This window comes from Symphalangus syndactylus, chromosome 20 (assembly GCF_028878055.3).
Source record: "Symphalangus syndactylus isolate Jambi chromosome 20, NHGRI_mSymSyn1-v2.1_pri, whole genome shotgun sequence".
NCBI lineage: Eukaryota > Metazoa > Chordata > Mammalia > Primates > Hylobatidae > Symphalangus > Symphalangus syndactylus.
This window is the reverse complement of record NC_072442.2, coordinates 22536596-22559880: the sequence shown is the minus strand read 5'-3', so window position 1 is coordinate 22559880 and position 23285 is coordinate 22536596. Positions and strand designations below refer to the sequence as shown.

Genomic DNA, 23285 nt, shown 5'->3' with positions numbered 1-23285 from the left:
CCAGGCTAGCTATGTGGCTGGCCAGACCAAGGGCCAGTGTGACTGCGAAGCAGCATCATGAGAGGGGTAAAACCAAGAAACAGACTGCATGAGCCCTTGGGCCCCTTCCAGCTCTAATACTCCATGGTGATAGCAGCCCTGCCCTTCTCTGCAGATCTCAAAATGCCTGACACCTGTGCCCTTCCGCACTGCCCTGGGAAGGAGAATAAGGATGGTGAGAGACAGGCACAGGATGTAGAGGACGGCGGTGTGGTCCTGAGAGATAGGCAGTATTGGAAAGTGTCTGTTGGGGAGGGAAACTGTCCGTAGAAGCTAAGGCTCTCTATCCTGAAACCATAGGCGGCAGACTCCACTGTGCCCAGCCGGTTAGTGAAAGGGAAAGCCCACATGGTTCATAGGGGTTCATGGCTCACGTATGATCAGATTTCACTGCCAGAATTCTAAATGTGCCACACCCACACTCCCAAGTACTTTCCCATGTGGAGTGACAATGGTGGCAGTTGCAGTGGGATACAGAGATGGGCCACACATGATCTCTGCTCTCAGAGAAACCACCTTACAGTAGGAAAACATGTACACAGCTTCAGGGGTGGGGAGGAGGGCTGTCAGAAAGCACTGGCTTTGCAGAGTCAGATGTGGATGTGAAGTCCAGCCCTGTGCCGCCTAGCTGGGTGACCTTTGGCAAGTGATTTAACCTCACTGAACCTCAGTTTCTTCATTGGTGAAACAGGGATAAAAAATAGCGCCTCCCTCACAGATTTGTGATGAGATAACCATGTAAAGTTTTATTTCTTCCTGTGGATGAGGTAAAGCAAAGGACATTTAAAAATACCAAATCATATCTTTTTTGTGTGTGTTCTATATAACCAAGATTTCTTGCCCTTAAAAAAAATAAAAAATAAAGGCCGGGCACGGTGGCTCACACCTGTAATCCCTGCATTTTGGGAGACCAAGGCAGGAGGATTGTTTGAGCCCAGGAGTTCGAGACCTGCCTGGGCAACATGGTGAAACCACATTTTGTAGAGGCGAAACCTCTACAAAAAATACAAAAATTAGCTGGGCAAGGTGGCACGTGACTGTAGTCCCAGCTACTCAGGAGGCTGAGGCAGGAGGATCGCTTGAACCCAGGAGGTCGAGGCTGCAATGAGCTGAGATCTCACCAGGGCACTCCAGCCTGGGCGGCTGACCGAGACCCCGATTCAACCAAAACAAAACCAACTTTTGAAAAATAGACGCAGGTGCCCTCTGGGTGCTTTGCTGCTTCTTGACACCTGTCGTATAATCTGTAATGATGTGATTTCTGCGATTCCTTTTTCACTGTCTATCTTTCCCTCGCTCACAGGTAAGCTCCCTGGGGGTAAGGGCGGGTCGTCTTGTGTCGCATTGTGTCCCCAGCGTTTGGAACGGAAGCTGGCACACAGAAGGTTCTTTAGAAGGTCGGTGTGTGTGTTGCGGCAGAAGGTAGAGGCCGAATGTGGCCGTGGGTGGCGTGTTGAGCGCGGAGGGGGTCGTGGGACTCGGGAACCTGTGCAGGCGGTGGAGAGGGACGCAGCGGCTCTGCCCCGCGCGGCCCGCAGATGGCGCTGCAGGTCAGGTCCTCGCCGCGCGCCAGCCTGGAACCCGGAAGCGGCAGGGCGGCGCGACCCGGGGGGCGGGCTCTGGGCGCGGGAATCCCAGCGGATTCCGGACAGGCGGATGACCCCCAGCCCTACCCTTGGTGCCGCCTCCTCCTCTCTCCTTTCTCCTCCTGCAGCCAGCGCACCTGTGTCCTCTCTAGGAAGGGGTGGGGAGGGGCGTCTGGAGAGGACCCCCGCGAATGTCCGCGTGACGGGCAGTCCGCCTGGGGCTGTTCCGGCCTGCGGGGAACATGGGCGTGCTCAGGGTCGGACTGTGCCCTGGCCTTACCCAGGAGATGATCCAGCTTCTCAGGAGCCGCAGAATCAAGACAGGTGACCGGGTGTGCCCGTGCCAGGGAGCCGCGCGGGCCTCGCACAGCCTGGGCAGGCCCCGAGCGCTGGCGCACTGCCCTGGCATATCTGCAGGGCGCTTCCCCTCCATTCCTAGAGGGCCACGCTTCTGGTGAGGCTCAGGAAGGGTGGGCGTGGGGAGCCAAGCTCTAAAGCAGGGTAGAGGATTCCTACTGTGTGCAGGGCACCGCGCCAGCTCCTGCAGCTTTGTTATTTCACACTGGCCTCCTGAGACGGCCTGCCGGGAGGTAGAATTGACACCCCATTTGACAGGTGAGGAAAAACCAAGTGTGGGAGGCCCCAGTCCTCTCTGCCAATCCGCTCTACTGTTTTGTTTTCAGTGGTGGACCTGGTTTCTGCAGACCTGGAGGAGGTAGCTCAGAAATGCGGCTTGTCTTACAAGGTGAGCTCCTGATCTCCACACTCCAAACCTGAGTGTCTTTAAAAAAAGCCCATCCCAAGCCAGCCGGGCGCGGTGGCTCACGCCTGTAATCCCAGCACTTTGGGAGGCCGAGGCGGGCGGGTCACTTGGGAGTCAGAAGTCAGGAGTTCGAGACCATCCTGGCCAACATGGTGAAACCCCATCCCTACTAAAAATACAAAAATTAGCTGGTACTCGGGAGGCTGAGGAAGGAGAATCGTTTGAGCCCGGGAGGCAGAGGTTGCAGTGAGCCGAGATCGTGCTACTGCTCTCCAATCTGGGCGACAGAGTGAGAGCCTGTCTGAAACAACAACAACAAAAGTCCATCCGAAGCCAAAGGGAGCAGAGGGTTCTCAGATATTGAGAAGTGGGGTGAATGACACCCTGGGATGTCAGCTTCTACGGGCAATTCGTTGCTGAGCAGTCTGGGGCCCTTTGGCAGGCCCTGGTTGCCCTGAGGCGGGTGCTGCTGGCTCAGTTCTCAGCTTTCCCCGTGAATGGTGCTGATCTCTACGAGGAACTGAAGACCTCCACTGCCATCCTGTCCACCGGCATTGGCAGGTTTGTGTGTGTACCTGGGGAAGAAGGAGAGAGGCAGGAGGATGGGGCCGCCTCTCAGCTCTGCTTTTGATGCTTGAGTGTAGACAGGAAGGTTTTTTTTAAGCAATAATGGATGGGAAGGAAAGGGGTCAGGACATCTGAGTTCTTCTCCTATAACAGGGTTATGGGGTTTCTCAGCCTTGGCACTGTTGATATTTAGGGACAGGTAATTTGTTGGGGGGGTGGAGGCTGTCCTGTGCAGTGTAGGATATTTAGCAGCATCCCTGGCCTCTGCCCACTAGATGCTAGTAGCACCAGCCCTGCTCCAGTTGTGACCATCAAAAATGTCTCCTGACGTGGCTAAATGTCCCCTGGGAGGCACAATTGCCTCTGGTTGAGAAGCACTGTCCTATAACACAAGATGTCAGTATCTCATTATTTTCACCATCTTCTCTGGCCCTACTTCTTGTTTTACTTAAGGATATGGCAAGAGAGAACGTTTACTGAGTGCCTACCATGTGCCGGCATTGCCTGTATGTTCTAGGTAATCTCTTCAGTGACTCTACCAGTTAGAGATAATTAACCCTACTTGAGTTTAGCCTAAGAGGAGCAAGTGGCAAAGGGGAGGCTCAAGCCCAGGACTATGTGGCCCAGAACTTGTTCACCACATCTGTAGCAGTAGGGAACAGGAGAGTTCAGATAAAGAAGGAGTTGCGGTCCGGATGCAGTGCTCATACCTGTAATCCCAGCACTTTGGGAGGCTGAGGCGGCAGATCACTGGAGGCCAGGAGTTTGAGACCTGCCTGGCCTGCCTGCCCACCCAAAATGATGAAACCCCATCTCTACTAAAAATACAAAAATTAGTTGGGCGTGGTGGCGGGCGCCTGTAGTCCCAGCTACTTGAGAGGCTGCAGCAGGAGAATCGCTTGAATCTGGGAGGTGGAGGTTGCAGTAAGCCAAGATCGCACCACTGCACTCCAGCCTTGGTGACAGAGCGAGACTCTCTCAAAAAAAAGGAGTTGCAAAGATGACAGACGTTTGCTGGCCAAGTGAGTCTTGACCTTTTTCCTGGTCCGTTTGTTCAGAAATTGATGAATAACGGCCACCATAAAGGTCTTTGGATTGGTTTGGCCCTTTCTGTTTCCTTAACACATTCTCTTGGCAGGGTTCATGCAGCATGGTGCTTGCTTTCCCTGGTTGGGGGTCTGAGTCTGTGATCCATCAAGCACTGGCTAGGGGCCTGCTGGGTGCTTGGTTGTGCAGATGATACATACACGAATGAGGCAAGGCCCCTGCCCTTAAGGCCTCTAGTTGGGTGTAGGGGAAAAGCAAGTGAATACAAGAGAGGTGTAAGCACCGAGGGAGGCAGCGGTGAGGAGGGAGTGGTGAACAGGAAGCCCATTGGCCTTGGGCTTAGGGAGTTTATAAATCCAACAGACATGGAGGGCGCACTCAAGTGGTAACCTGGGAGGATTACAGCTGCCTCAGGTCCCCGCAGGGAGATCGTGGAGTGGGGCCAGGAATGCTCTGAAGAAGGCAGGACTTGGGCATGGAGGAACAGATGGACTTTTGCTGAATGCTTTCTGTGAACGAGGCACTGCATTCAGCACTTCACGGTACATTATTTCATTTATTCATCACAACCACCAATGAACATGTTACTGTTTAAATCATCCTTCTAGGCTGGGCGCCGTGGCTCACACCTGTGATCCCAGCACTCTGGGAGGCTGAGGCGGGCGGATCACGAGGTCAGGAGATCGAGACCATCCTGGCTAACACTGTGAAACCCCGTCTCTACTAAAAATACAAAAAATTAGCCGGGCGTGGTGGCGGGCGCCTGTAGTCCCAGCTACTCGGGAGGCTGAGGCAGGAGAATGGCGTGAACCCGGGAGGCAGAGCTTGCAGTGAGCTGAGATCGCACCACTGCACTCCAGCCTGGGTGACAGAGCAAGACTCCATCTCAAAAAAATAAAATAAAATAAAAATAAATCATCATTCTATAGGTGAAGAAATTGGGACTCAGGTTAAATGACTTGCTCAAGATTGTGCAGTTGGCAAACGGCGGACCAGTTATTTGAGTTCATGCTAGTCACACTCCTAAGTCTAACAACGCAGCTCTTATCTGCCCGGCTGCCTCCCTGGAGGCGGGAGGCCATTGTGAAAGCAGGGTTATAGGCAGTGGGGTAGAGGTGTGCAGGGTGGAAGGGTGGCAGAGGCCAAGCAAGGCCCTGGCAGTGCTGGCCTGGGGTATGTGAGTCCAATCTAGGACAGTGGGAGACATGATGAAGAGGAACTGTGACAAGGCCTACTACCAGGAGGAATGTATTGTGAAGAATCAAAGCTGACTCACCAGGTTTCTAGCCTTTCTTTCTTTCTTTTCCTTTTCCTTTCCCTTTCCCTTTCCCTTCCCTTCCTTTCCTTTCTCTCTCTCTCTCTCTTTCTTTCTTTCTTTCGATGGAATTTCACTCTGTCACCACGCTGGAGTGCAGTGGCGTGATCTCGGCTCACTGCAACCTCCGCCTCCCGGTTTCCAGTGATTCTCCTGCCTCAGCCTCCCGAGTAGCTGGGACTACAGGTGCGTGCCATCGTGCCCAGCTAATTTTTCGTATTTTTAGTAGAGATGGGCTTTCGCCATGTTGGCCAGGCTGGTCTCGATCTTCTGACCTCATGATCCTCCCGCCTTGGCCTCCCAAAGTGCTGGGATTACAGGCGTGAGCTACCGCGCCCGGTCTCTGGCCTTTCTTATGGTGTGCTGTGGACAGTTAATGGTGTAACTTTAAAACTTGGGAGGAGGGGAGTTCTGTAGTCAGAAGTTTGAGAAATGCCTGACTAATCCAAATTAAACAGGTTTCTCTGTCGTAGGCCGCCTCAGAGCCTTTAGTGCTGAGGTGCAGTGATTCCTTACAGGGTGTTATAGCATGTAACGTACTTTGGGAAAAGCTATGTTGATGAGGGAGATTGATTATTCCTCACAGGCCAGAGCTAGGTCTGTTCATCCCAGAGTCCCCTCATTTTAGAATAAGACTGTCAGGAAATATGAGGCATTGAAGTGGTGTGTGAATGGATGACTGAAAGAATGGCTAAAAGGCAGTTCAGAGGGAAAGGCAGAGGATAAGTCCCAGAAATCACCTGTATTCTAGGCAGTGGTAAAACCCAGGTGTACTTCTGCTCCACGGGGCAAGACAGGGGTCTCTCCCTGTTGACAAGTGGAGTTAGAGGTAATGGGGACATATTGGTAGGAAGGTCTGCTGGGCAGTCGGAGAGGCATGGGATGGAAACTCAGGTGAGAAGTTGGCTGGAAGGTGGATTTGGGAATACCTTATACAGACTGATCTCCATAGCCAAGGATGTGGTTGATTCTTGACTAGAGTCAACACCAGTGCTTCAACCCCAGCTGCAAGTTAGAATCATCTGGGAAACTTGAGATATTCATGCTCTGGTCCCAACTCTATAAATTCTAACTTAATTAGTCTAGGTCAGTGGTTCCCAAACTTGTGTGCCCATTGGAGTCACCTGAGGACTCCTTTAAACATTACGAAGTCCAAGTCTCCCCCAGACCAATTAATCTCATTCACTGTGAGTGGGACACAGGCATCAGTATTTTTAAATTTTTTAATTCGTTTTTTAGAGACAGGGTCTTGCTCTGTTGCCCAGGCAGGAGTGCATTGGTGCACAATCATAGTTCACTGCAGCCTTGAACTCCTGGACTCAGGCAGTCTTCCTGCCTCAACCTCCCAAGTAGCTGGGACTACAGGTGCTCACCACCATGCCTGGCTAATTAAAAAAAATTGTTTTTTTGTGGAGACAGGGGTCTTGCTATGTTGCCCAGGCTGATCTCAAATTCCTGGACTCAAGCAATCCTACCTCGGTCTCCCAAAGTGTTGAGATGACAGGTATGAGCCACCATGCCTGGCCAGGCATCAGTATTTTTTTGAAGCTCCCAGGTGAATCCAATGTGCAGACAACTTTGGGTACTGCTGATATAGGCATTTTTTTTAAAACTCCCCTGATTTTATTTTATTTAATTAATTGATTTATTTTTTTGAGACAGAGTCTTGCTCTGTCGCCCAGGCTGGGTGCAGTGGCGCGATCTCGGCTCACTGCAAGCTCCGCCTCCCGGGTTCACGCCATTCTCCTGCCTCGGCCTCCCGAGTAGCTGGGACTACAGGTGCCCGCCACCACGCCCAGCTAATTTTTTGTAGTTTTAGTACAGACGGGGTTTCACCGTGTTAGCTGGGATGGTCTCGATCTCCTGACCTCATGATCCACCCGCCTCGGCCTCCCAAAGTGCTAGGATTACAGGTGCGAGCCACCGCGCCCAGCCAACTCCCCTGATTTTAATGTGCAGGCAGGATTGAGACTAACTACTCTAGTCTAACGGTTCTGAAACTTGAGCGTGCATCAAAATCACTTGGAGGCCTTGTTGAAACTCAAGTTTCAAGTGTGGCCTGCATTCCCAGAGTTTCTGATTCAGTAGGTCTTGGGGAGCGGAGCTGTGAATTTGCATTTCTAGCTAGTCCTTAAAGGTTGCTGATGCACCTGGTCTGGGGACCACACTGGGGTTCCCCTGATCTCAATGGGAAGAATGGAATCAGGAGTGGCAGAGGCTGGATGCTTATTAAACAGAGATGGGGTGAGCACAATTATCTCAAGAAGCCACAGGGCTAGAGTGGTAACCAGAGTGTTTTGACTGGCAGGAGCCTGTGGGTATAATCATGGGGAGTCCCTGGAATTAAAATGGATGGGGGCCAGGCGTGGTGGCTCATGCCTATAATCCCAGCACTTTGGGAGGCCAAGGCGCGTGGGTCACCTGAGGTCAGGAGTTTGAGACCAGCCTGTCCAACATGGCGAAACACCATCTCTACTAAAAATACAAAAATTAGCCAGGCGTGGTGGCAGGTGCCTGTAGTCCCAGCTCCTCGGGAGGCTGAGGCAGGAGAATGGCGTGAACCTGGGAGGCGGAGCTTGCAGTGAGCCGAGATTGCGCCACTGCACTCCAGCCTGGGTGACAGAGCGAGACTCCGTCTCAAAAAAACAAATAAATAAACAAACAACACAATACCATTTATAGTTGCTTCGGAGAAAATGAAATACTTGGGTATAAGTCTAACAAAGCATGTGTAGAATCTGTATGCTGAAAATTCTTAAATTGCTGATGAAAGAGATCAAAGATGACTTGGATAAATGGATGACATGTACTTTGTTCATGGATTGGGAGACTGAACATAATGAAGATTTCAATTGTCCCCCAATTGATCTGTAATTTAATGCAGTTCCTATTAAAATCCCAGCAAGTTTTTTTTTTTAATAGACATAGACAAGCTTATTCTAATAATTATGGAAAGACCAGTTTTACCTAGATTAGCTAAAAGAATTTGGAAAAAGGATAGCTGGAGGAATCAGTCTACCCAGGGTTAAGACTTGCTATATAGCTACATAATTAAGCCTAGTGTGGTATTGACCAAGGGACAGATGGACACAGATCGATGGAACAGAATAGAGAACCCAGAAATAGAGCTCCACAAGTATACACAACTAATTTTTTTTTTTTTTTTTTTTTTGACACAGGGTCTTGCTCTGTCACCCAGGATGGAGGGTACTGGTGTTATTACAGCTCACTGCAGCCTTGACCTTCCTGGGCTCAGGCAATCCTTCCACCCCAAGCCTCCCGAGTAGCTGGGACTACAGGTGTGATACACCATGCCTGGTTATTTGTATTTGTATGTTTTTTTTTTTAGACGGAGTTTCTCGCTCCCTTTTTATTTTTTATTTTTTGAGATGGAGTTTCACTCTTGTTGCCCGACCTGGAGTGCAATGGCATGATCTCGGCTCACCGCAACCTCCGCCTCCCGGGTTCAAGCGATTCTCTTACAGGCACACGCCACCAGGCCTGGCTAACTTTTTTGTATTTTTAGTAGAGACGGGGTTTCTCCATGTTGATCAGGCTGGTCTGGAACTCCTGACCTCAGGTGATCCGCCCGCCTCGGCCTCCCAAAGTGCTGGGATTAGAGGTGTGAGTCAGTGCGCCTGGCTGGAGTTTCTCTCTTTTTGCCCTGGCTGGAGTGCAATGGCGTGGTCTCGGCTCACTGCAACCCCCGCCTCCCGGGTTTGATTTATGTGCCTCAACCTCACGGGTAGCTGGGATTACAGGTGCATGCCACCACGCCCAGCTAATCTTATATTTTTAGTAGAGACGGGGTTTCACCATGTTGGCCAGGCTGGTCTCGAACTCCTGATCTCAGGTGATCCGCCCTCCTTGGCCTCTCAAAGTGCTGGGATCACAGGCATGAGCCACCACGCCCAGCCTGTTTGTACTTTTTTATAGAGACAGGGTTTCACTATGTTGCCCAGGCTGGCCTCCCAACTCCTGGGCTCAAGCAATCCTCCTGCCTCAGCCTCCCAAAATGCTGGAATTACACACAATTGATTTTTGACAAAGGTACAAAAACAATGTGATGGAGGAAAGACAGCCTTTGAACAAAGGGTGCTAGAGCTATTGGATATCATAGGCTAAAAATATACAATAATAAACCTAAACCTTATACCTTATACAAAAATTGACTGAAAATGGATCATAGACTTAAATGTAAAACCAAATTGTCTAATTTTTAGAACAAAACAGAAGAAAATCTAGGCAAAGAGTTCTTAGATTTGACACCAAAAGTATGATCCATGACAAAATTTTTGATTAATGGGGCCTAATCAAAATTAAAACTTTTGCTGTGCAAAACAGAATGAAAAGAGAAGTACAGAATGGGAAACATAGTTGCAAGCCATGTATTCAACAAAGGACTTGTATCTAGAATGAAGAAAGAATTCTTAAAACCCAACAGTAAAAAAATCAAACAATTCAATTAGAAAATGGGCAAGGGCTGCCTCACACCTGTAATCCCAGCACTTTGAGAGGCTGAGGTGCTCGGATTGCTTGAGCCCAGGAGTTCAAAACTGGCCTGGGCAACGTGGCAAAAACCCTGTCTCTATCAAAAAAATACAAAAATTAGCTGGGTGTGGTGGCACATGCATGTAGGTAGTCCCAGCTACTTGGGGGATCTGATGTGGGAGGATCACCTCAGCCTGGGAGGTCAAGGTTGCAGTAAGCTTTGATCATGCCACTGAATTCTTGCCTGGGTGACACAGTGAGACGTGAGACCCTATCTCAAAAAAAAACAAAGTCAGGTGTGGTGGCTTACACCTGTAATCCCAGCACTTTGGGAAGCCAAGGTGGGTTGATCACCTGAGGTCGGGAGTCTGAGACCAGCCTGACCAACATGGAGAAACCTTGTCTCTACTAAAAATACAAAATTAGCCGGGCATGGTGGCCCATGCCTGTAATCCTAGCTACTCGGGAGGCTGAAGCAGGAGAATTGTTTGAACCCGGGAGGTGGAGGTTGCGGTGAGCCGAGATCACGCTATTGCACTCCATCCTGGGCAACAAGAGTGAAACTCCATCTCAAAAAAAAAAAAAAGTTCAACACTATTAACTATTAGGGAAATGCAAATTAAAAACACAGTGAGCTATTATTACATACCTATCAGAAAGACTAAAATAAAAAAAATAGTGATAATACCAAATACTGATAAGGATGTGGAGGCACTGGACTACTCATATATACATCGTTAGTGGATATGTAAAATGGCATAGCCACTCTGGAAAATAGTTTGGTAGTTTCTTATAAAATTAATAATGCATTTACCATACCACCCAGCAATTGTATTCTTGGGCATTTATCCCAACATTGTGAAAACTTGGGTTTATACAAAAACCTGTAAAAAATGCTTATAGCAGTTTTATTCATAATAGCCCCAAAGTGGAAACAACCAAATGCCCTTCAATGGATGAATGGTTAAATAAACCGGGATACATCCATACCATGGAATACTTTTTAGCAATAAAAAGGAATGAACTATCCATATATGCAACAACTGGGATGGATCTCAAGGGAATGATGCTGAGTGAAAAAAGCCAATCACAGGGCCAGGCGCGATGGCTCATGTCTGTAATCCCAGCACTTTGGGAGGCTGTGTTGGGCAGATCACTTGAGGCCAGGAGTTCAAGACCAGTCTGCCCAAAATGGCAAAACCCTGTCTCTACTAAAAAATAAAAAAATTATCCAGGTGTGGTGATGGACGCCTGTAATCCCACGTACTCGGGAGGCTGAGACAGGAGAATTGCTTGAACCTGGGAGGTGGAGGTTGCAATGAGCTGAGATTGCACCATTGCACTCCAGCCTGGGCGACAGAGCAAGACTCCGTCTCAAAAAAAAAAAAGAAAAAAAGCCAATCACAAAGGTTACATAGTGTATAATTCTATGCACATAACTTTGTTCTTGAAATAACATAATAGAGATTAGTGGTTGCCAAGGGTTCGGGATTAGGGGTGAATGGGAGGAATGTGGCTATAAAAGGGTAGCAGGAGGAAGACTTATAGTGATGGAAATGTTCTGTATCTTGATTATAGTGGTCGTGTAAATCTACATATGTGATAAAATGGCATAGAACTAGACACATCAACACACGTGCTTGAATGCTAGGAACACTGGTGAAATCTGAATAAGCTCTGTGGATAGTACCAACATCAGTTTGCTACTTGTGATATACTATAGTACTTTTTTTTTTTTTTTTTAAGAGAAAAGGGTCTTGCTATGTTGCCTGGGCTAGACTTGAACTCCTGGACTCAAGTGATCCTCCCACGTTAGCCTCCCAAGTAACTGGGACTACAGGCCCCTGGCTAGTACAATACATTTTGTAGTACAGTTGTTATTATTAAGGTAAACCAGGTGAAGGGTTTATGGACTTTTTGCAACTTCCTGGGAATCTATAATTATCTCAAAGTTTTTTTTTTGGTGGTTGTTGTTTGTTTTGTTTTTTGAGACGGAGTCTTGCTCTGTCGCCAGGCTGGAGTGCAGTGGCGCGATCTTGGCTCACTGTAACCTCCACCTCCTGGGTTCAAGTGATTCTCCTGCCTCAGCCTCCCGAGTAGCTAGGACTACAGGCGTGTGCCACCATCAAAGATTAAAAAAAAAAAAAAAAAGACAAATTTTGGGAAATGCTATCAAGGAAACCCACAAACAGCTGGGTGTGGTGGCGCACGCCTATAATTGCAGCACTCTGGGAGGCCGAGGCAGGTGGATCACTTGAGGTCAGGAGTTTGAGACCAGCCTGGCCAACATGGTGAAACCCCGTCTCTAATTAAAAAAAACTAGTCGGGCATGGTGGTGGGCGCCTGTAATCCCAGCTACTCGGGAGGCTGAGGCAGGAGAATCACTTGAGCCTGGGAGGTGGAGGTTGCAGTGAGTAGAGATCACGCCACTGCACTCCAGCACTCTGGCCTGGACAACAAAGAGAGACTCCGTCTCAAAAAAAAAAAAAAAAAAAAAGGAAACCCACAGGGCCTGAGATGAAAAATGAAAGGAGGACCTTCTGATGGGGTGGAGAGGCCTCTCTGGAGAGCTGATTTTTAAGAGTGGAGGGATGAAGAGAGACCAGAGAAGGAACATTTGAGCATTCCCTCCTTCCCAGAAGAAAACACCAGGAGAAGCCTCCTGGCCAGTGATGTTCAAAGACAGAACCAGTGCTTGAAAGAAATATCTTACTTTTCTTCTTGGTACCTTTTCCCCTCTCTTCCTCCTAACCTCTTGTGTTGATTTTCTTCTCTTCTGCCATCAGCCTTGATAAACTGCTTGATGCTGGTCTCTATACTGGAGAAGTGACTGAAATTGTAGGAGGCCCAGGTAGCGGCAAAACTCAGGTACATGTGAGGCCAGCAGTCAGGAGGATTTAGGGGTGAGGGTGGCAGATGCATAGCCCAGGGTCCCTGGAGGAGCTTCAGCGTACTAATGGGTTCAGAGCCCAACAGAGAGAAGATGGGTGATAAGGAATGGGGCTTGGACTCAGCCCATTTGTGTTGCTGGAATCTGGGCAAGGTTTGGTGGGGAGCTCCCATTCTGGACCCTCTCTGAAGTGTCAAGTTCATCCAATGCCCCCACCCCCAGGTATGTCTTTGTGTGGCAGCAAATGTGGCCCATGGCCTGCAGCAAAACGTCCTATATGTAGATTCCAATGGAGGGCTGACAGCTTCCCGCCTCCTCCAGCTGCTTCAGGCTAAAACGCAGGATGAGGAGAAACAGGTAAGGGCAGGATGCTGGGTTCCATTGAGATTCTGACGCAAGAAAACCCCATTATCCCTTAACATTGTAAGAATTTGGGTTGAATAGTCATTCCTTGCCTTCAAACTTGCTGTTCTATTAATACATTCCGTATTCCTTAAGCCACCCCTGTTGATGCCATCATCCCATTTGGGATGCTACTCACACCGATTCTTCCAGGAAACCCTCCCAACTCTTTGCATGCCCTAAACCGGGGCTGGCAAACACCGAGTTTTGTGTTTCCAGTCCATTTCTCACCCATGAGAGGCATCACTAATCAGTCATATCCCTCTTTCCCGCTGAGTTCTGAGTACTTTACAGCTCAGCAACCAGGCAGCTGCCACTGTGACAACTGACCCATTAGACAAAGCTCATTTGCTGCCCTGGACCTGAGTCCTTGCATCCAGGTGCCGCTTCCTTCTCAGCCTTACCTCGACCCCCTACTCCCTCTTATCCAAAGCCCTTGCTTCTCTTTTCCATCCCTTCAGGCAGAAGCTCTCCAGAGGATCCAGGTGGTGCATGCGTTTGACATCTTCCAGATGCTGGATGTGCTGCAGGAGCTCCGAGCCACTGTGGCCCAGCAGGTGAGCCTGCTGTTCTGCCCCTCCTTGCTTAATTCAGCTTTCCAGGTGCTATCTCTGTGGACAGGTGTCCTACTACAGACTGTTTGGAAATACAGATGTGCAATCTGGTGACTCCAACTATGCTTGCTACTCCCAGGATGGAATTCCCGAGCACCTAAATCACATACCTCATTGTTTACATGTTCATCTTCCCTGCTGAACAGTAAAGCCCCCTGAGTGGAAGGATCATGTCATATTTATGTCTGCATTCCCCACTAGGTGAGTGAGGAATACTTTTAGCTGCAAGTAATAGAGGTTGTCTGACAGAGACTTGAACTTTGAGGACATTTAATTATGTCACATGAGTTAGGAGGTTGGCAGGTCCATGCTATCAGGGCAATAGGTTGTGTGTCTGATTTTCTTGTTCTTCCCCTCATGGTTGCAAAGAGGCTGCCAAAGGTCCAAGCATCTTGTCTTCACACATCCACATCCATATTCAGGGCAGTAAAAGACAGATACCTGCTCCCTTTTATCAGGGATGAAGAATCTTTCTCCAGAGCCCACTAATAGACGTCCCTCTTCCCCTTACATCTAGCTGGCCAAAATGGGGTTATGTGTGTATCTTGGACTAAGGCCTGGGCCCACCATCCCTGAAGTCAGATGTCTGCCTAGTCCATGAACACATTCAGAGTCATGTTAATGGGGAGGATTTATTTTTATTTTTTATTTTTTTATTTTTATTAATTTTTTTTGCATACAAAAACAATAAACATTTTCTAAAAATACATACAAACAAAAAGATGCGTATCAAACATATTAGGAAGCTTGCACATGGGAAGTCGGGGAATAGAAATGGGGGTGGGAGTTAAAATAAATGAGAGAGGGACTTTATATGGATCAGTGATAATAACTCAATCCTCTATTTGACAAAGAAGAGGGAGAAGGAAGAGGAAGAAAAAGAAAGTGGGATAAAGGATCAGAAAGGGAGGAAAATAGAAAAAATTAGAGTATGACTCCAGGGTAGACCTGTTTTGTTGTCATTGAGTTGGTTGGTTGGTTTGTCTGTTGTATTCTTCATGTTTTGCCAAGTTGGCCAGACTGGTCTCGAACTCCTAGTCCGAAGTGATCAACCCGCCTTGCCCCCCAGAGTGCCGGGACCACAGGCGTGAGCCACCACGTCCAGCCCCCACATTGCTTCTGGCCTCCGTGGTAGACCTCAATGGGGAGGATTTAAATGGCATTTGGGTTGGTACTTTGCTACTCATGTTGGGTGCTTAGACAAGATTTGGTGCACTGATTTATAAATGACTAGATGTGGAGGATACCTTAAAGATAGAATAGTTTATCAAACTTTTCCTCTCACCCCAAAGCATGACGTGCTCACATGGGCATCCCCACAACTATATATAAAGTCAATGATTTTTACAAACTTTAGAACATATAATAGTTGAACAAGCTGGGAGCGGTGGCCCACACCTGTAATCCTAATGACTCGAGAGGCTGAGAGGGGAGGATTGCTTGAGCCTAGGAGTTGGAGATTGCAGTGAGCTATGATCATACCACTGTACCTTAGCCTGGGCAGCAGAGCTAGACCCCGTCTTTTAAAAAAAATGTTGAACAAATACTTACCTCAGAAGTCATAGCTAGTTATGACCCACCAGCTTGTTGAGACATGAAGCTGAATAGTGCTTACCTCACTTTTAGAGATGAGAAGAGTGACGGCCAGAGAAGTGAAGTGAGTTGACCAAAGTTGACCACATATTTAGGACAAGAACTAACCTTATAGCCCAAACCTCTCAATTCCAGATCAGAAGACTGTATTTTTTACTGTAGGACCATTAGATGATATATCTTATATTATTGCATAATAAGTTACCAAAACCTTAGTGGCTTAAGACATAGTATTTCTTATCTCACAGTTTCTAGGGGTTAAGAATCTGAGGCTGGGAGCGGTGGCTCACGCCTAAAATCCTAATGCTTTGGAAGGCCAAGGCAGGAGGATCACTTGAGCCCAGGAGTTCAAGACCAGTCTGGGCAACATAGCAAGACTCTGTCTTAAAAAAAAAAAAAAAAAAAAGAAGAAAAGAAAAAGAACCAGAATCAGGATATAAGAAGTAAGGGAGAAGAGAAAAGAAGCATCAAAAACAGTTTAAGTCCAGGGAAACCAGGAGTCTCCTGCTTGTGTAAAGACAGAAAATTATGGTTAGAAAGATGGCACCAGGCTGGGCATGGTGGCTCATGCCTGTAATCCTGGCATTTTGGGAGGCCAAAGTGGCCAGATCAAAAAATTAACCGGGTATGGTGGTGTGCACCCGTAGTCACAGCTACTTAGGAAGCTGAGGCTTGAGAATCGCTTGAACCCAGGAGGCAGAGGTTACAATTAGCTGAGATCATGCCACTGCACTCCAGCCTGGGTGATAGAGCAAGACTTAGGGAATTTATTTGAAGGCATTTTAGATATGGAAGATGAGGCCTGGAGGCATGATCTAGAAGGAGACAGCGAAGTAAAGAGAAGGCTAAACTCTTCAGCAAAGAAAGTTAGGAATTTGAGGGTGGTAGTTAGCCGGACAGGGGAAAGAAAGGAGGGAGTCAGAAAAGGAAAAGAAGGGCCTTACCACCATGGTGGGAGGCTGGACACAGGAGAGAGATGGCTGCTGAGAGATCCATGACCAGAGGCCTCAGGACTCTATGCGGAGCTTTCTGAAATTTGATGACTTTAATGTAGTTTTTAGTTAACTAATTTTTTTTTTTTTTTTGAGACAGAGACTTGCTCTGTTGCCCAGGCTGAAGTGCAGTGGCGTGATCTCAGTTCACTGTAACCCCCGCCTCCCAGGTTCAAGTGATTCTCCTGCCTCAGCTTCCTGAGTAGCTGGGATTACAGGTGTGCACCACCATGCCCAGCTAATTTTTGTATGTTTAGTAGAGACGGGGTTTCACCATGTTGGCCAGGCTGGTCTCGAACTCCTGACCTCAAGTGATCTGCCGCCTTGGCCTCCCAAAATGCTGGGATTACAGGCGTGAGCCACTGCGCCCAGCCACTTTAGTGTAGTTTTGATGTCCTGTGATTTAAACCCTTTCTTTCTACCCAAGTCTTCACTGAAGTCTGTTACACATGCCAATGGGACGAGGGAGACATTGCTGCTGATGACATTCTGTGATGCCTGTGCAGCTTGCTGTATTTGGGATGAGGGGGGCTATTTCTTACTAGTTTTAGATAGAAGAGCCAGCTTGTCCTTTAATGTGTCCTATAGGCTGACAGGTTCATGAGTGCTTCCCCCACATTCCTTCAGGTGACTGGTTCTTCAGGAACTGTGAAGGTGGTGGTTGTGGACTCGGTCACTGCGGTGGTCTCCCCACTTCTGGGAGGTCAGCAGAGGGAAGGTGAGTGATGTGGCAGAGCCTGGGGCCAGTGGAATGTGACCTTGCCTCCCAGCTCTGGAGTCTGGTCTCTGGCCAGCCCCATCCCTGGTTCCCCACTGCCCTCCCTCTCTGCTTCTCCTCCTCCTACAGGCTTGGCCTTGATGATGCAGCTGGCCCAAGAGCTGAAGACCCTGGCCCTGGACCTTGGCATGGCAGTGGTGGTGAGGAAGCAGGCTTGGCCAATGAACTTGATTTCTAGTTATTGCGAGCTCTTTATTTCCCTTAAATGTCAGCTTCTGAACCCCAGTGTCCCTTTAGGAAAGGGACATACCCCAGCTTCCCTGGGTCAGCTACAGCTTTGCACCATAAATAGCTAAGGGAATCAGGAATTGTCTTGTTGTTTTTTTGTTGTTTTGTTTTGTTTCTACGTTTTTTCTTTTTAGTCAGGTTTATTGAGGTATATTTTACATAGAGTAACTTTCTCCTTGTTTGAAGTTTGACTAATGGATATAGTTGTATCCACTTGTGACCCCACCAAAAGGTCCCCCAGGCCCAGGCAACCACTAATCTGTTTTCCATCCCAATAGTTTGGCCTTTTCCAGAGCTTCATATAAATGGATCTTTTTGCTATTGAAGTAACTTTTTCTGCTTATGAGGTAGTTTTTTTAAAGTCTGCATGCTTCTCATAGAAAGGATAAAAAATATAAGATTCAAATATGTCATCAATCTCAATCTCCACATCCACAGAAACCATATTAATATTTTTACATATCTCCATACAATACTTTTTCTGCATATTTACTTACACTTTTAGCCAACTTTCTTTTTTTTTTTTTTGAGTTAGGGTTTCTGTCTGTTTCCCAGGCTGGAGTGTGGGGGCACAATCACAGCTCACTGCAGCTCGACCTTCCAGGCCCAAGCAATCCACCCACCTCAGCCTCCCAAAGTTTTGATATTACAGGTGTGAGCCCACACTTAACCAGCTTTCTAACTAAACTAACCTCATGAAAAAAAAAAAAGAAGGCCAGGTGCAGTGGTTTATGCCTGTAATCCCAGCACTTTGAGAAGCCAAGTCTGGTGGATCACTTGAGCCCAGGAGTTCAAGACTAGCCTGGGCAACATGGCAAAACCCCACCTCTACAAAAAATACAAAAACTAGGTGGCCTTGGTGGCAGGGGAATTGCTTGAGCCTGGGAGGTTGAGGCTGCAGTGAGCTGTGATCATGCCACTGCACTCCAGCCTGGGCAGCAGAGCAAAACCTCATCTCAAAAACAAACAAACCAAAACAACAACACAAAAAATACCATCTGAGTCCATTTCCTATGTTTTAAAATAGATTTTTTAGAAATGTAATTTTTAGCAGCTATATATTTTTCCAGTTTCTTTTATTGTTGTAAAATACATATAACATAAAATTTACTATCTTAACCATTTTAAGGTATACAGTTCGGTGGTGTTAAATACATTCATAATGCTGTACAACCATCACCACCATCCATCTCTATAACTCTTCACCTTATAAAACTGAAACTCTGTACCCCTTAAAAATAACTCATTTCCCCCTTCCCCAGCCCCTGACAACCACCATTCTACTTTCTGTATCTATGCTTTTTGACTACTCTAGGAACCTCATATACATGGAATCATATGGTATTTACTTTTTGTGACTGGTGTATTTCACTTAGCATAATGTCCTGAAGGTTTGTAGCATGTGTCAAAATTTCCTTCCTTTTAAAGGCTGAGTGGCTGGGCATGGTGGCCCACACTTGTAATCCCAGCACTTTGGGAGGCTGAGGCTGGTGGACTGCATGAGCTCAAGAGTTTGAGACCAGCCTGGACAACATGGCAACATGTGCCCCATCGCCTTCTGATTCGGGTCAAACCTGAGGCATTGAGATTTAGTGGAAAGAGCAGGGCACAAGTCAGGAGGCCCAGGTTCTAGTTCCAGACCTGCCGTTAGGTTTTGTAACCTTGGGGAAGTTATTTCTCTGTGCTAGGCCTCTGTTTTCCTCTCTGTAAAATGAAGCAGTAGTAATAGATGTCCTCTATACTAGCATTATGGATCTGTAAGTCTGTTTCTGCTGCAGGTGACCAACCACATAACTCGAGACAGGGACAGTGGGAGGCTCAAACCTGCCCTTGGACGCTCCTGGAGCTTTGTGCCCAGGACTCGGATCCTCCTGGACACCAACGAGGGAGCAGGAGCATCAGGTGGCCGGCGCATGGCGTGTCTGACCAAATCTTCCCGACAGGTGAGCCAGCCCCAGGAAGATGCCAGTAATCTTGGGCCCTGGAGGGTGGTTTCCATACCCACAGATGTCTTCGAGAAGAACTCTTTAGAGGCTGAAACCTTGCAACTAAAGAAGCTACCCACTTGGGTTGCTTAACTCCACTTACTCCTTCCTATTTCTTCTTCCAGCCAACAGGTTTCCAGGAGATGGTAGACATTGGGACCTGGGGGACCTCAGAGCAGAGCGCCACGTTACAGGGTGATCAGACATGACCTGTGCTGTTGTTTGGGAAACAGGGAAGCATTGGGGACCCCTCCCAACTTTTCTTCCCGGTAATGCCTGCTGTTTACTGTCACCTGGCACTGGTGACTACAGATGTTCTCAGGCTGGCCAGAAGAGACATCTTGGGTTCCTTGGCCTCACTCTCTGTAAGCATATAAACCACAGGCGAAAGAGGATGCTGCATTGCGAGGACCCAGAAATTCATACTGGTGCCATGTTTCCTTCCCTTATTTCTAACATGTATGTTTCCGGTGGAAACCAAGTTCACCCTGGCTGGGAGCATCTCTGAAGAGGCATGCTGGCGACTGGATGGATAGCCCTGTGCATCACCATTGTGTCCTGTGCTCCCTCCTAGCACAGTGGCCAAGCCGGGAAAGCCTCTAACTTGCCTTTGCTGCTGCTGCTGCTGCTTTTTTTTTTTTTGTCTCTGCCTTTCCATTTGTTAGATGGGGGCCCACTCTTCCTTAGCTCTGTCTCTGAGTTACTGGGTGGAAATAAGCTTATAAATGAAATACTCTTCTTCATCTCTGTTTTGCTCTTAAAAATATAAAAAGGCAATTCCCCCAGCCCTAGAGCCACCTGATTTCCCCTTAGAAGGCTGTTTTTCAGTTTCCCCCAGTGAGGCCCAAAGAACAGTTTATTCCTCCTTTCCTCTTGCTGATTTGGTTTCAGACCTGCCTGCATCACCATGACTAGGTGAGAACGTGTGGGCTCACTGCAGTCCCAGGGATATAATTTAACAGAAAGGGAGGATATGACCTGTTCCTGGTGAATCCAGCCACTCGTTTAATATGCATGGTGCCCTGTGGGGCCCCTCCACAGTACAGCGTAACCAGAGGTGCTGAACCATGGCCTTGCCCATAAACAGACAGAGGAGAATTTGCACAGTAAATAGAGCCAGCTGGGAAAATTGATGCTGACGTAAATAATACATGGCAAATCTAGTCCTTTATGCAGAAATTCATTGCTGGTGGCTCCAAGATGCAATATAATTACACCTCTCTTCCTGCCAGCTGTACCACAGCTAGTTCCCTAGTGTATGAAATAATCCCCCTGTCTTTCACCAGCACTGTGGCCATCGGTCTGAGAGCCATGACCCTGGCTGGGAGGGGAGGAAGACACCAGGGAATGGAAAATAAAAGGAAAAGTAGAGAAATGATCAGGATTGTTTACTGGCCACATCTTTTAAAGGAAGGTCGTCTTTCTTGGTTAGAGAGCCTGTTGTGAAATTAATCAGTTATGTCTTGGCTGCAGGAAAGGAGTGTCAGAATTACACTCAGAAAGTAATGACATTTAGAGGTGATGAATGCAGCAGGGATAGAACCATGGAGGATTGGGAAGGAATGGCAAACTGGCACCAGGGTGTTGGATTGAGGACAGGGTTGGTAAGCCTAAGCCTGGGGGAACCCTAGTGCTTGCTTTCACAGAAGACCCCAGGAGAAATTAATCTTCAGTATCTTTATACCATGAGTGATTGGCACATTCCTGCAACCACAGTAAGATGCAATACATGAAGCTGGAAATTGCAAATTCCTGCCACTCAAGGTACTATTTGGGCATCTTAAGCCCACAGCAGACATCACCAATTGGGCACAAGCACTCTTTTTTGTGGAAGTCAAAGTGTTTTTAGAAGTTTTTCTCAATACAACACTCCAGGTAGCCACTACCAGTCAGTTGGAGTTGGTATTCAAGGTGGAGTCTGGTTGCCATCTCTGCCCTGTTCCCCTTATGTAGTGAGTTCAGGTACTTAATACCTAACTGAGGACCCTAGGACTGCAGTTTGAGATCATCTGGGGCTAGGCACAGTGGCTCACACCTATAATGGAGCACTTTGGGAGCCTGAGGCAGGAGGATCACTTGAGCCCAGGAGTTTAAGAGTTTAAAATCAGCCTGGGCAACATGATGAGACATCGTTTCTATAAAAATTTGTTTTTTTTTTTTGAGACGGAGTCTCGCTCTCTCACCCAGGCTGGAGTGCAGTGGCGCGATCTCGGCTCACTGCAAGCTCCGCCTCCCGGGTTCACGCCATTCTCCTGCCTCAGCCTCTCCGAGTAGCTGGGACTACAGGCGCCCGCCACCACGCCCGGCTAATTTTTTTTTGTATTTTTAGTAGAGACGGGGTTTCACCGTGGTCTCGATCTCCTGACCTCATGATCCGCCCGCCTCGGCCTCCCAAAGTGCTGGGATTACAAGCGTGAGCCACCGCGCCCGGCCTTATAAAAATATTTTTTAAATTAGCTAGGCATGGTGATGTGCACCTGTGGTCCCCGCTACTTGGGAGCCTGAGGCAGGAGAATCGCTTGAACCTTGGAGGTTGTGGCTGCAGTGAGCCCTGATCGCACCACTATACCCCAGCTCGGGTAACAGAGCAAGACCGTCTCAAGGAAAAAAAAATCATCTGGCCCATCCTGTTACTTAACAGAGAAGGTACCCGAGGCTCAAAAAGGATGACTGACAGTCCTAGTGGCAGAATGGAGGTGGGAGCTGGAACCCAGAACTTGATTCCTAGGCCAGGACTCTTTTTTTTTTTTTAATCCCCACATTGGCCGGGTGTGGTGGCTCACGCCTGTAATCCCAGCATTTTGGGAAGCCGAGGTGGATGGATCACCTAAGGTCAGGAGTTCCAGACCAGCCTGACCAACATGGTGAAACCCTGTCTGTACTAAAAATACAAAAATTAGCCAGGCATGGTGGCCCATTTCCTGTAATCCCAGCTACTCAGGAGGCTGAGGCAGAATCGCTTGAACCTGGGAGGCAGAGGTTGCAGGGAGCTGAGATGGCGCCACTGCACTGCTCAGGCTGGAGCCTGAGCAACAGAGTGAGACTCCGTCTCAAAAAAAAAAAAAAAAAAATTAGCCAGGCATCGTGGCGCATGCCTGTAATCCCAGCTCCTTGGGAGGCTGAGTGGGGAGGATCACTTGAGCCCAAGAGGCAGAGGTTGCAATGACCCGAGATCATGCCACTGCACTCCAGCCTGGGCAACAGAGACTCTGTTTCAAAAAGAAAAAAAAAAAAATCTCCACATTTAATTTCATTTAATTTCCAGTCCATACAGTTCTATTCCTGCTAGGGTTGTAACTCCAGCTGAAGGCACCATAGCTCTCACTCAAGGAGTTTCTGTGGCCATGGGAAGGTGTTGCATTCACGGCTACTTCAGACCACCACGTGACATTCCTGCAGGCTGTGCCCCTCACAGCCGGCTTCATCCTTTGGCTCCTCCTAGACCAGGGCTTTGTCTTGCCTGCCTGCTGCCACTGCACTCTCTGTTCCGGCCACAGCACACTGTGCAGTCCCCTGGTAGGACTTGGGCTAGGCTGGCTCTCCTGTCCAAATGCCTTTTGCTCCCTTTGCTTATGTGTCTGTGGCTGCCCAGCTCCCACTGTGTCTGGTGCACACCCACCCTGACATCCGTTTTTATGCCTCAGCTGTGATCTAGATAGATGCTTACAGTAACCCCCCTGTATTATTTATTCACTTGTACTTTCTGTTCACGTGTCTGCCTACAGGCTCCCACTTTTTGTCACTTTTTCTCTTTATACATTATGGAAGCTCAGTAATTATTAAATAGATGAATGATGTTTTAAAAATATATTTTAAAAAAAGCAAAGGACTGGCTCTATCTCAGGAGTTCCTTCCATAAAGCGTCAACTTTCAATTTCCCCCGCGGGGGTGGTTTGAGACCTGAGGGCACTCTCTAGTTCTTAGGAAACAGATATACACACACACACACACACACACACACACACACACACATATACACACACACACGTATATAC

The 23285-nt window shown here is 48.0% G+C and overlaps 1 protein-coding gene across 5 annotated transcripts; it reads left to right on the top strand.

Annotated features, from left to right (window-relative positions):
* The first annotated feature begins 17 nt into the window (after positions 1-17).
* On the top strand, positions 18-23116 carry RAD51D (RAD51 paralog D). 5 transcript variants are annotated; one of them, XM_055258008.2, is made up of 10 exons: positions 18-214; positions 2309-2370; positions 2831-2949; positions 12595-12676; positions 12921-13055; positions 13562-13657; positions 16927-17017; positions 17147-17217; positions 19084-19248; positions 19416-23116. In XM_055258008.2, exons 1-10 carry the CDS (start codon positions 124-126, stop codon positions 19497-19499), a joined length of 996 nt encoding a protein of 331 aa, XP_055113983.2. In that variant the 5' UTR covers positions 18-123; the 3' UTR covers positions 19500-23116. The 5 variants fall into 5 exon arrangements, with proteins under 5 accessions (XP_055113983.2, XP_055113985.2, XP_063484659.1 ...); XM_063628589.1 differs by lacking the exons at positions 18-214; positions 2831-2949 and adding exons at positions 1634-1949; positions 4366-4544; XM_055258009.2 differs by lacking the exon at positions 18-214 and adding an exon at positions 1634-1949.
* The last annotated feature ends 169 nt before the right edge of the window (positions 23117-23285 follow it).

Excerpts from the sequence above, each read along its gene's own strand:
- RAD51D (XM_063628589.1), top strand. The coding sequence starts at position 1,868 with ATGGGCGTGCTCAGGGTCGGACTGTGCCCTGGCCTTACCCAGGAGATG. Across the intron at positions 13,056-13,561 it reads CGCAGGATGAGGAGAAACAG|GCAGAAGCTCTCCAGAGGAT; the intron begins GTAAGGGCAGGA and ends CCATCCCTTCAG. Across the intron at positions 17,018-17,146 it reads GGGAGGTCAGCAGAGGGAAG|GCTTGGCCTTGATGATGCAG; the intron begins GTGAGTGATGTG and ends CTCCTCCTACAG.